This window comes from Gnatocerus cornutus, chromosome 3 (assembly GCF_029298725.1).
Source record: "Gnatocerus cornutus isolate USDA-ARS CGAHR chromosome 3, icGnaCorn1.1, whole genome shotgun sequence".
NCBI classification, from domain to species: Eukaryota; Metazoa; Arthropoda; class Insecta; order Coleoptera; family Tenebrionidae; genus Gnatocerus; species Gnatocerus cornutus.
In genome coordinates this window covers 14,602,496-14,614,370 of record NC_142235.1, presented here as the reverse complement: position 1 = coordinate 14,614,370, position 11,875 = coordinate 14,602,496, and the positions used below count along the sequence as shown (strand labels likewise).

The 11,875-nt window shown below is 41.7% G+C and overlaps 3 protein-coding genes across 4 annotated transcripts; 2 read left to right on the top strand and 1 right to left on the bottom strand.

The window, feature by feature from the left end:
• Positions 1-1,558: 1,558 nt before the first annotated feature.
• Positions 1,559-2,312, top strand: LOC148177316 (uncharacterized). The gene is made up of 3 exons (XM_088032774.1): positions 1,559-1,727; positions 1,885-2,007; positions 2,060-2,312. The coding sequence occupies exons 1-3, from the start codon at positions 1,651-1,653 to the stop codon at positions 2,187-2,189; spliced, it is 330 nt and encodes a 109-aa protein (XP_087888900.1). The 5' UTR covers positions 1,559-1,650; the 3' UTR covers positions 2,190-2,312.
• A 912-nt stretch (positions 2,313-3,224) lies between these two features.
• On the top strand, positions 3,225-10,803 carry Sos (Son of sevenless guanine nucleotide exchange factor). Of its 2 annotated transcripts, XM_088032105.1 has the most exons (13): positions 3,225-3,649; positions 4,989-5,108; positions 5,161-5,304; positions 5,426-5,590; positions 5,808-5,819; positions 6,038-6,210; positions 6,260-6,420; positions 6,548-6,856; positions 6,903-7,960; positions 8,130-8,399; positions 8,447-9,378; positions 9,431-9,877; positions 9,931-10,803. In XM_088032105.1, exons 1-13 carry the CDS (start codon positions 3,554-3,556, stop codon positions 10,079-10,081), a joined length of 4,038 nt encoding a protein of 1,345 aa, XP_087888231.1. In that variant the 5' UTR covers positions 3,225-3,553; the 3' UTR covers positions 10,082-10,803. The 2 variants fall into 2 exon arrangements, with proteins under 2 accessions (XP_087888231.1, XP_087888232.1); XM_088032106.1 differs by lacking the exon at positions 5,808-5,819.
• Positions 10,741-11,537, bottom strand: agt (O-6-alkylguanine-DNA alkyltransferase). The gene has a single exon (XM_088032107.1). It carries the CDS (start codon positions 11,343-11,345, stop codon positions 10,812-10,814), a length of 534 nt encoding a protein of 177 aa, XP_087888233.1. The 5' UTR covers positions 11,346-11,537; the 3' UTR covers positions 10,741-10,811.
• Between the last annotated feature and the right edge of the window lie 338 nt (positions 11,538-11,875).

Below are 11,875 nucleotides of genomic sequence, written 5' to 3'. Positions count from 1 at the left end.
ATACTTAGATTCTTAGACAAAATACTAAAATTATGTAAAAAAACTTGACTTGTAGTTAATTTAAAAAACTAGACTAATTTTGGTTTGACCAAATTAGAAGCAAATTTTAAAAATTAGCCAGTTTTTTTTTGCCCTAATATTACTAATTGAGATAAATAAATTTGATTAAACTGATTTGAATTTAACTAAAATTTAGGTAAAATTGAAATAAAAAAAAGGAAATCCAATAAGGTTGATAAAAATTACACTAATTTCAATAATTTTACTAAAACTTTTGCTCCTAATTAGTAAAATTTACTAATTACATTTATTACCCTTTTACTTTTTAATTTATTTCTCTGTTTGCGGTAATTAATATAAGTGTCAATAGTTCAACTATTTTATTTTGTTTAGATAAAAATTATTTAGCTTAGACTAATTCCATTCTCATAAATTAGTCAAAACCATCACAGATCAAGTTCTAATTACATTGTTTTCATGTTAATTTAGTCAAAATTAACGAAATTAAAAACTCAGATTTTACCTTATTTAATAAGACTAAAATTAGTTGAGATAATTAGCATAAACTTGACAAAGTTGGCGTCAAATCAGATTGAATTTAATTAAATTAAGGACAGTTACATTTTGATTTCATCAATTTAACAATAAATTTTTGTTTTAATTAGTGAATTAAGAAAATAGGAACGAATCAGTTGTCTCAACATTAAACTAATTTGTTTGATTTTTGGTTTGACTATCTTAGAAGATTTTGAAATTGTAATTAAAACCGAATAAGTTTGATTAAGCTGATGTAACTTTGACTCAAATTAGAATTAGTAAAATTAGTATGTACTAAATAATAAATACAATAGATGGTAAAATTTGACAATGGCAGTCATCTTTAATTTAACAATTTTGGACTAAATGTTGACTAACTTGAATAGCATCCAGTTAGATTAGTTTTTGCGTAAATTGGTCACTATTTATAATAAAATTAAAGTTGAATGCACTGTAATCGGATTACATTTTTATTGTCATCCTACTTCCAACCTCAACAACTTGTTTAGTATTCACTAAATATTTTGCAGTTATCAGGTGTGCAAATAGCACAAATTAATCCAAAAACTGACACACATCATATCTTACACATATGGCCTCCAATCCTTGCCACACATTCGGCGCTTTGCCCAAATCTAATTAACGTCATATCAAGCGTCTCTGTCACAAAATTTTTGCGGAAACCGAGAACAAATAAGAAAAAACCTATTCTGGCACCATCTATATTTCATTCTCATGACAGTTTAATTTTTATGGCCTCACCTCTATTAATCAAAAATTACCGTAATTACCGGGAGCGAATCACTATGTCCACAAATCTAGAATGCTGCATCATTTGTTTAGCCGGCGCCAATTGTTTAATTTCAAATCAGTGACGTCTCGAGGCTAGAGCTGATCAGGATGTAAAATTAATAATTCGGGGTGCTATATACAGGGTGTCTTGTGCAACATGACGTAATATCTGCGCACGTTCGAAATATTCAGCGATATATAAAACACATCTCAGCGTTCCGTCATCATAGACATCAGAGATAGCGTCGTGCGACTTTCTATAGTGAACATTGCGAGTGACAAGCGACGAGTTGTGTTTTGTTTTTTGAGTGGCCAATCAAAATGAATAGTTGTGCAGTGTGTATTTTAATTTTTCTGGTCGTTAGTGTACCTAATGTTTTCGCTGGACCTAGAAACAGGTAAGATCAAGTCGCTTGTGCTAAAAAAAAAAATCCAATTTCCGCGGCTCTCTTGAGGCTTCGCGCTTTCAAACAAATTCAATTTATTATTTCTCCGGCGTTTGATTGTTTCGAGCTTTCCAAGCCTTCTAGTCTTATAATATTCTATTATTTTCAGAGTCAAGAGGGTCTCAGATGCTCATTTTGCGGACTTGCAATCGCGGATAGCCCTGAATAACAAAATCAAAGGTGTTTCGATTACGATGCCGGTGGGTGGTGGCCGTTTTGATCCGGCGATTATGTAAGTACGGTCCTGTTAATCCCCGAAATTTTTCTTAAGGTTTTATTTATAGTGGTAGGCGACGACGGTCTCAAGCTCGCTTCCTTGACGTTCTTTTCAACCAGTCTGAAGAAGATAAAGGAGACCCTGTGGATCTAAATGATTATGACAGCTTACTACAAAGATTTCGAAGTTATGAATAAAAGTTTAATTGTTCTCGAATCTAATCCAAACAGTATTCGTTTTACTTAGCTAGTCTAGTCGTTATTTAAATAATTTATTTCTTAATTTATTTGTACATGTTATATTTTTTTACAATGATTAAATTTATTCAAGAAATCTGTCTTTTTATTCGACGCCATCTTCTCTGAGTGGAATAACTCATGAACTGATAAGTGAAAACAGTGTTAATGTCCGATGAACGGTTCAAGTGTCAAGGAAATGCATGGGTCATTCCACAGGATTACGAACAGCAACAAATTAAATTTTTACTGTTTTTATCAAAAAATGTGTCAAATTTGTAACAATTATAAGTATAATAGGTTGTCTAAGCATCTCTCATTGGTCACTTTTACAACTTGTTCATTTTCCTATTATGATCTTTTTTATATGAATTGTATTGATTCGTCACTTTTATGTATCTTCATCCTTTACGTGTGCAGTGAGGTATCTAAAATATTTTAGCCCAAACAAAAGACAAATATGTACACAAAAACTGCATTGTTTTCTCTGAATCATTCGGCATCACAAGACATTTATGGCGCAGTAGGCGTCGCATGTGACATGACCAACACCGCATTGACGTTCGAGTTATTTTTTGTTTTTTGACGCAAGGCGCCACACAAAGTAATAAATTGTCTCATGTGTCAACAAAACAAAGCCTACTCGCTGCCATAAAACAAAAAAATAAACCAATTCCTACTTTTTGGCATTGTTGGCGCCAATGCAAATGTTTGTTGTTTCAAAGTGGTGTCCTCTACCGGGTAAACCAAGAATGTCAATTTTCTGTCAAAATGATCCAGTGTCGGCACCCGCTGATCGGTTAAAAGAGACATCCGCTGAACAGTTCGCGCTATCGATTCAATTCTCAGCGCACACTCCCTCTATTTACGCATCTGATGGAGAGAGAGGCTCTGACGCGTCTTTTAGTGCCCCCAACAAAGAGAGAGCTGCGAGACATGCGCTCGTCTCATCACAGCTTTTTGTGGGAACGAGACACGGCTATCTCCCCCACGCGTGTTGGAAAGAGACGCCAAAGCCCCGATCGACAGTCCAAAATGGCGGCTGACAACTGATCGGTATTTTGTTCATCAGCCGTTGCGAAAGTGAAAAAGAAAACAAAATCGGTGCAAAGCCTACTTCGAGTGCTTGAAAATGTGCAATATAACGTGAAATTCGCCCTGTTTTCGCCACCCCCTCCGTCTCCTCCCCCTCTTTTGAGGGTGCTTTTCGGTTATGGTTTTCGAACAATGGCGGTTATAATACATTGTTTTGAGTGTGTGTGTGTGTTCGTTTCTTTCGTCTCGATCTAGTGTGTTGATGTTGCCCGTCGACGTTCATTTGTTTAATGATGAATACTGTTAATGCTGGCGACATCTACGATTTCAGTAACGAGGAAAATTCGGCCAAATGGAAAGGGGTGCTCACCGCCGCCTTGAAGAAGGTAAGGGGGCTGTGTGCTTTGGGGGCGGCGGAATTCACACTCCGGCAGCCCCCAGGATAGTTAGAAAAGTCAATCATTTTGGTTGGTAACACCGCACCCGGCAACTGTCAAACCCCTAGCGCCTTTTCGGGTTTTTTAAAAAGGGGAATTACCGAAATTTCAAAATTTGATCTAGTTGGCCGCTGGCTTTTGTTTCAGTTGATTGACAGTTGAGTGATGACGTCATGTGCCACAGATACTTCCATGTTTTGTTGTTTTTTATAAATAATTGATTGATTAGAGTTGTGTAATGCAAAGAAATATGTTTATTCAGCCAGTTGCAATAATGTTGACAGAATTTTGACATTTAAAGATCAAATGACAACTTTCTGGTCAATATATCAAGTCAACTGGAAAAACTCAAGGTCGTTTAAAAATTTGACAACTACAGTCGAGAGCAAAAAGTTTTGGTCGTCAAATTGACACTTTTAGGAGGTGGTGCGTGCAAACGACCAATCAAACGACAATCTCATGTGGTGATGTCAAAACAGTGACATTGACGAAGAAAATTTTTGGTTTGCTCGCGACTGTAAGTTAAAAAAAATTGTAATTTGTATTTCAGGATATAAAAGTTACAGTTCTGTTTTCAATTAAATGCTTGCCCTCTTTTTATATAAACATCGAACGCGTGGGGGTTGATCTATAAAATTATAAGGTTAAAGGTTAAATCATTATTTTTAATATAAATAAATAAATGGCAAAGGGAAAACAGAACAAAAGCAAGTAAAGTTTAAAATAACACATAAACAAAGAAATGTGTTGGTAACACTGTCAATCGAAATGTCAAACAATAAAAGATGATATATGCCAAATACGATGATTTTAAAAAGTTGAAAGCCTCCTAGATTGAAGTTAAAAAAAATGTCTTTTATGACTTACGTAATTTAAAAAAGTATGATCATATTACAGTTGCGAGCAAAAAATTCTTGCTGTTGGCACTGTTTTTGACATATTACTTATAAAGTTTGTTGGTCTGTTGTCTGATGGTCGCTGGTAGTCAGTATAACCTATAGATGTCAATTTGACGACCAGAATTTTTTTATGTCGACTCTATATAATTTGGTTCAAATTACAGTTACAATGTCAAATTATTGAAAAAAAAAACTGCCGGCCATGACTTTAAAATGCTCTACAAAATGTCGTTTTTAATCCTATTTCAGTCCTACCAACTACAAAATAACCCCACAGCCTGCTTAATATTTGACATATTTATCGTAACATGCAACAAAAATCCCTAACATGTTGGCATTGGTGCCAACTGAACGCAACAAAAACCACTGCATGTGTATCCGTTTTGCAGGTTCTGGACCAAGTGCATCCCTCTTTAGAAGCCCGCGATGATGCCCTCGACTACGTCGAAAATCTTTGCTTGCGTCTGTTGGCAATGCTATGCGCCAAACCTAGCCCACATACTGTGCAGGTTCGTTTGTATTCATCCCTCGAATTTCCCGACCCTAACTGTAATCTTCCAGGATGTCGAATATAGAGTACAAAGCACCTTCCCGACACCCATTGACAAGTGGGCGTTGAAAGAGGCTCAAGGAGCTCTAGATCGGGGCAAGAAGAAATCGGTGTTGCTGTTGCCTGTTGACAGAATTCACAGTTTATTGCAAAAGGTGAGGAATTTAAAGGGTTGAGTCACTTTTAACAGTTTTTCAAATGTTCCAACGCCGCCCAGACGATTTTTTCTTTTTGAGTTTTGTTTTGTTGTAACGTTGCTTTTTTGTTTCTTTTCAGGAATTGTTACTGTATAAGGTTGATGCGACCGTCTCTCTCTTTCTAGTCGCTGTTTTGGAATATATTTCGGCCGACATTTTAAAATTGGCGGGGAACTACGTGAAAAACATCAAACACTTCGAAATCACGTATCAAGATGTTCAAATTTCAATGAACGCCGACAAGGTGAGTGGGGAAATCACAAAGCCATACGTGGTTTTATCATTTTGAGGAGACTTCCACATAGAAAGAAAAATCTAGAATTTGTGATAAGTCTCATCTAGAATAGATGTTTTCTGTTTTTAACGTGAGGATAGGATAGGTTTTTCTTTTTGGCATTTTTGTGATAGGGAGGCTTTTCGTTTTTTGATTAACTTGCTTTTGCTTTCACGCTGCGTCACAGCCCACAGCCATGGTAGGTAGCCATGTTTTAATTTCTTTCATATCGCAGCATGTTTCTTTCCTTTCCTTTTCTTCTTCAGTACTTACAGAGTAGATCGACTCGATGTTGGCTTGATTTTAGTTGCCGCTTGCCGACGTTCACTTTTTTTCCACTTGTGCACTCTTGACTATCTTTTCGGTAGTTTTTTCGGTTCCATCAACTCGTTTTAACATGTCGTGTTTTGTTTATAGGCTCTCATGGACATGTTCTATCAAGACGAAGGTGGGGGACCTACTTTACCGACTGAAACCATATTACCGACTGCGCCGCGCACGAGCCTCACATATGAAGAAGTCGTTCGAGAGCTTATCGCTTCGGAAAAAGCGTACATTAAAGAGCTGCACATGCTCATCAAAGTCTTTCGGTAAAAAAAATGGAGGTCACGTAACAAAGCTAAAGCGAGGTTGTTTCAGAGAGGAGATAATCAAATTGAGCTCCGACCCGAACGAAATCGAATTGATATTTTCCAACATTATGGATATTTACGAGCTCACTTATACTCTTTTAGGAAGTTTAGAAGACGTCATCGAGATGGCTCAGGATCAAATGTCATACATTGGCAGCTGTTTTGAAGGTAGTTATCCAGCGCCACCTAGCGGATGCACAAAATATTCATTCTTTTGTGACAACCCTGTACATCAGTGGTTTTAAAAGATTTATATTTATTGGACATTTTATGACTACTTTTTCTGCGTTTCCAGAGCTCGCGGAGGCGGCGGAGTTCGACGTCTACATCAAGTACGCCAAAGACGTGACCGCCCCCTCGTGCCGCGACACCCTCAACAAGCTCCTCTCGAAACCGGAGGTGGAAAGCGCCCTTTTTACCGCAGGCCAAGGCATGCGATTAGCTCTAAAATATTACCTCCCAGCACTGTTGATGGGCCCCATCAGGCACTGTTTTTCGTACCTTGAATACATCACCCTCCTCCGTGGCCTGTCGGTCGCTGAAGAAGATAGAGAGACGTTAACTCAAGTTGAGGGACTCTTAAAACCTCTGCAGATCGAACTAAGTATGTCAGGTCTCGAAAAAGTGTAGTTTGTGACTTTTTGTTGTAGGCCGCTGCGTACCTTCGCCGGCGATGCTGCGCAGTTGTTCGACGCCGTTCCTGCAGGTCCGCGCACGGCGGCAGGCCGCGTTGGATAAACTCCACGAGATCGAGAAGAATGTGGAGAATTGGGATCCGAAGGACTTGGGGCAATGTTGTAACGAGTTTGTTCGCGAGGATGTGTTGTTGAAGGTTGGGGGAGGGAAGCGGCTTACGGAGCGGCGGGTTTTCCTCTTCGATGGACTTTTGATTTTGTGTAAACCGAACACGAGGAGGCAGAGTTCCGTTCATCAGAACCACGCGGATTGTCGGTTGAAAGAGAGGTTTTTCATCAGGAAAGTGGAGATTGTGGACCACCAAGACACTGATGATATCAAGAACGCGTTCGAGATCGCGCCGAGACACATGCAGCCCTCGGTCATCCTCAGCGCGAAGTCTCCGGAAGATAAGAACTCCTGGATGGCCGACCTGGTGATGTTAAACACGCGCTCGATGTTGGAGAGGATTCTAGACAGCATCCTCTCGGATATCGAAAGGAAACATCCGTTGAAGCTCCCTCCGCCTTCGTTGTACAAGTTTGCAGAGCCGGACTCCACGGATAATATTATTTTAGAACAAAGGGAGAACGGAGGAGTGCCTCTGATCAAAGGAGCCACTCTCTACAAACTCGTTGAAAGACTGACGTATCATATTTACGCTGATCCGAAGTTCGTTCGCACGTTTTTGACGACGTATCGGAGTTTCTGTTCGCCGACGGAGCTGCTGAATTTGTTGATTGCGCGGTTCCAAATCCCGGATCCGTCGTTGGTGTACGAACAAGACTGTTTAGATAGTGATAAGATGCAGAAGAACAACCAGAGGGAGGACTGGAAGAAGTACCGGAAGGAGTACTGCCAACCGGTGCAGTTTCGCGTGCTGAATGTCTTGAGGCATTGGGTTGACCACCATTTCTACGACTTCGAGAGGGATCCCACGCTGCTGGTGAAGCTGAGGGACTTCTTGGACGCCGTCAACGGGAAGAGCATGCGGAAGTGGGTCGACAGCGTCCTGAAGATCCTCCACAGAAAGGTTCGTTCTTATCAAAGCTCATTTTCTAGTCAGTTGCGACTTTACGCACGTGTGTCTTAACTTGACATAAAAACATCAAAAACATGACAGGTATAAGTGAATGACAGATAACCAGACATACGTTTAGAGAAACAGGCGACTAGATAATTCATGACTTATTTTTTAATAGGTGGAAAACGATTCGCAAAGGCACATCCAAAGACAGAAGTTCCCCTACGACGAGCAGCCGCCCCCATTCGAATGGCACATTCCCTGCACTGAGGAAGAATACGGAATTCTCACCCTCCACCCTGTGGAAATCGCCCGACAGTTGACGGTCCTAGAATTTGATCTCTATCGCATGATCAAACCCTCGGAGCTGGTGGGGGCCGTGTGGACAAAGAAGGACAAAGAGACGACGAGCCCCAATTTGTTGAAGATGATCAAACACACGACCAACGTGAGTACTGCAATTGATTGTTTCTTACGACTCACCACGTTTTCTAGGTGGGCCGCTGGTTCGAGAAGAACATCGTCGAAGCGGAGAACTTCGAAGAGCGCGTTGCCATTTTGAATAGGATAATCGAGATCATGAGTGTACTTTACGATATTAATAATTTCAACGGGGTGATTTCCATAGTTTCCACGTGTGCGTCGGCGTCGGTCCATCGGTTGCAGTTGACTTTCCAGGCGCTGACTCAGCAGAATAAAAGAGCGCTGGAGGATTGTCGTGCGGATGATCATTTCAAGAAGTACCAGGAGAAGTTACGTTCGATCAATCCTCCGTGTGTTCCTTTCTTAGGGATGTATCTGACGAACATCCTCCACATTGAGGAAGGAAATCCGGATTTTCTCCCCAACACCAAGACGCAACTGATTAACTTCTTCAAGCGAAGAAAAGTCGCCGAAATCACGGGGGAGATCCAGCAGTACCAGAACCAACCGTACATCTTCAATGTTGAACCGAAAATCAGAAGATTCCTAGAGAATCTGAACCCGTTTGGAGATATGTCGGACACGGAGATCAGCAACTACTTATATAATAAGTCGAAGGAGATCGAACCAAGGGGGCTGAAGCAAGTGCAGAAGTTCCCTCGGAAGTACCCCCATTTGAGTCTGAAGAGTCCGGGAATCAAGACCAAAACAACCAAGCAGTTAGCGACAATCGTCAACAACACCATGAACTCCACACTGAACTCTACCAATTTCAAGAGTGACGACTCCAAAAGCGAAGATTCCTCCAAGTCAGATAACGAGTTCAGTGTCTTCGCCCCCGTGCAACTGGGGACTTGTCAAAACAGCCCCACTTTGAGCCCCGTGTCACCCGCAGCTACCGCCACCCCGTTTTTGAGTTGGTTCCAACCAAACCACAGCAGGAGCCCGAGCGTCACTTCGATCATCTCCAACTCGCGAAATCCGCCCCCACCACCTCCTCAAAGGTGAGATGAGATTTTGGAGAGTTTGTTATTACTTTTGTTTGTTTGTTTGTAGTTCGAAATACGCGCACCACAGCCAAAGTTCCACCGGCGGCTCCAATAGTCCTGGTCCCCACAGCCCCGCCTCTCCCGGCCCCGCTCCTCTCCCTTACGAGCCGAACAGCCCGCGTCTTCCACTAACGCCTCCTCCGGCTCCGCCTCCTCTCCCGCCGCGCCGACGACGCGACAGCCCCGAAATCGGCTCCCCGCAACTCAAAGCCAACAGTGACCACTCGTGGAGAGAGTGCTCTCCGCCGCCACTCCCCCCACGACGGTGCGAACCCGGCTCCTCCCCCAGTTCACACTTCCACCAATCACATCATTCCTCTTTTAGCTCGTTTGGGGGCACCATGCCCAGGTTGAACCCTACGCACACTTCGCAGTTACATATGAGGCGGCATTCGACGGTGCAACCGCAAGTTCCGAGGAGGTCCGCGCCTCCCGTCGTCAATGGAGGCATCATGTAAGTAACATTTCACTCGGGAACTGGACGGGTTTTTATAGTTTGGTTTGCAGAGTTCCGCCGCCTCAGTCGAGTAATATCTCGCCAAGGTACGACTCGTCAGTGGGACAGACCACCCCCAGGTTGCCGCCACGGCCGGCGGCGAGGTCCGCTGATATGGTCACGGGGCCAATGTTCCAGTATCCGAGCACCACGACGACATAAATGGAAGGACGAGAGTGAGGTTGGGGCTTTCTGTTCTTTTACCTTAGTTGGGGTGGAGTCTTAAGAACTCAAGACTGTACTCGATTTCAAACTGAGTTGCTTCCACGATGTCACGTCAAATGTGGCAGGCATTTACTGTCCAATATGACAGAACTGTCAGATACGACGTTGACTTAACCTCGCTTTGACTTAACCTGACCTGACCTAACCTCACTTCACGAGAAAATTATTTCAAATTGTCTTATTCAGAGGGTGTGTGTACAAAACCTTGTTGTATTTATTACGTATTTTATGTAAATCGAAGTGTTTAAAGTAAGTTCTAGATCTGACGGTGTTTTTCCTCCCCATAACTGTACATTGTGTAAATATTGTAAAAACTGTAAATGTATAAATATAGTTGCCAAAACAATGTACTATGGTAAACATAACGTTTTCTATGTTGAATTTTTTATGAAAACAAATCTTGATATGGTGCGATTGACCACAGGGCTCAATCCCACTATCTCAAAGTGGAAAGGAATTGTTAAAGTATAGATGTTCTATTTTGAGTTTCAAGCAATTGTCAACTTGTCTCCCTCTCAGACTTCGCCGACAAGTTCACAGTTGCCCCATTTAAATCGATGATTTTTTAATCTGTGATAGTAGAAAAAGGACCATACTTTGTAAAAAAAATATATATATTGTATGACCTTCGATATAAGTACAATAAATGTATCAATGTAGCAAGCGTCTAAATAGCCCCCTCGAACCTGAGCATCTTCTCTTTCCTCTCCGGGCCCCCACCGTACTTATGCAAACTTCCGTTTTTCTTAATCACGCGGTGGCAAGGCACGAAATACGGAATACAATTCTTGGCCACGGCTCGAGCGGCGGCTCTTGTAGCCTTCGGACGCCCTATCAACTTAGCGACGTCTTCATAGCTTACAGTTGTCCCTTTCTCGATTTTCAGGAGGGCTTCCCACACCTCCATTTCAAAGCTCGTGCCTTTAAGATACACCTCCAACTCTTCAGGATTTCGGAAGAGTTTCTGTAACTTGGCGGAGACAAGGAGCTGATTCTCGCTCAACGAAGCGAAGCCCCAGGCAGCCCTCAAGTCATTCAAAGGGACTTCAGTTTCATAGAATTTCAAGTAGCAAAGGGCATCGCGGTGGAAGGCCCCAAGACAGTTCCCGAAAGGCGAAGGGGCGCTACCGTACTCAAGGAAAAGCGCCGGGAGCTTTTTGAAGAGTTCGGGGGGCATGCGAGTTGTCTTGACGGCGCTCATTGGGGCAAGTTGTGCAACAACCAAATTAAAAGAAAACGGGGCTGGGGGTACCTGTGGGGCTCCTAATCAAGTTCGAGGTGCTTTTACACGGTGTCTTTCTCACAATTTTCAAAAAACAATGAAGGAAATTGCGGTGGTTTCAAATATAGGGTTGACATTTCCGTCACTAGCTCGGAAACTAGGGACTTTAGTTGGGTGGTTGGTACGGATGTATATATTTTCTTTCATTTTCACCCCCCATGAGCGATTTTCTTGGGGATTGGGGGTAATGGTTGGGGCTCCATCCCTTTCTGTGCCGCCTTGTGTCTTGAGACAATTTATAAGCAAGTTTTAGTTGAAATCTCAAGTCACTATATCTAGTGATTTTTGTTGGTGGATTGGCAGCGGACGATTTTTCCACATTTTCTCAATTTTCAAAAAAAGATAAAACAAGATGTATTTTTGTATTTTCTACGTTTTTCGTTTGTTTTAATTAATATATTTCGAAATTATGTTTTTGGGGTGAAACTGGCGTATTTCCTTGGGGTTTT

Coding starts and splice junctions, on each gene's coding strand:
- agt (XM_088032107.1), bottom strand. CDS start 11,345: ATGAGCGCCGTCAAGACAACTCGCATGCCCCCCGAACTCTTCAAAAAG.
- LOC148177316 (XM_088032774.1), top strand. CDS start 1,651: ATGAATAGTTGTGCAGTGTGTATTTTAATTTTTCTGGTCGTTAGTGTA. Junction 1,728..1,884: donor TTCGCTGGACCTAGAAACAG/GTAAGATCAAGT, acceptor TATTATTTTCAG/AGTCAAGAGGGTCTCAGATG. Junction 2,008..2,059: donor CGTTTTGATCCGGCGATTAT/GTAAGTACGGTC, acceptor TTTTATTTATAG/TGGTAGGCGACGACGGTCTC.
- Sos (XM_088032105.1), top strand. CDS start 3,554: ATGATGAATACTGTTAATGCTGGCGACATCTACGATTTCAGTAACGAG. Junction 5,109..5,160: donor CTAGCCCACATACTGTGCAG/GTTCGTTTGTAT, acceptor GTAATCTTCCAG/GATGTCGAATATAGAGTACA. Junction 7,961..8,129: donor TGAAGATCCTCCACAGAAAG/GTTCGTTCTTAT, acceptor ATTTTTTAATAG/GTGGAAAACGATTCGCAAAG.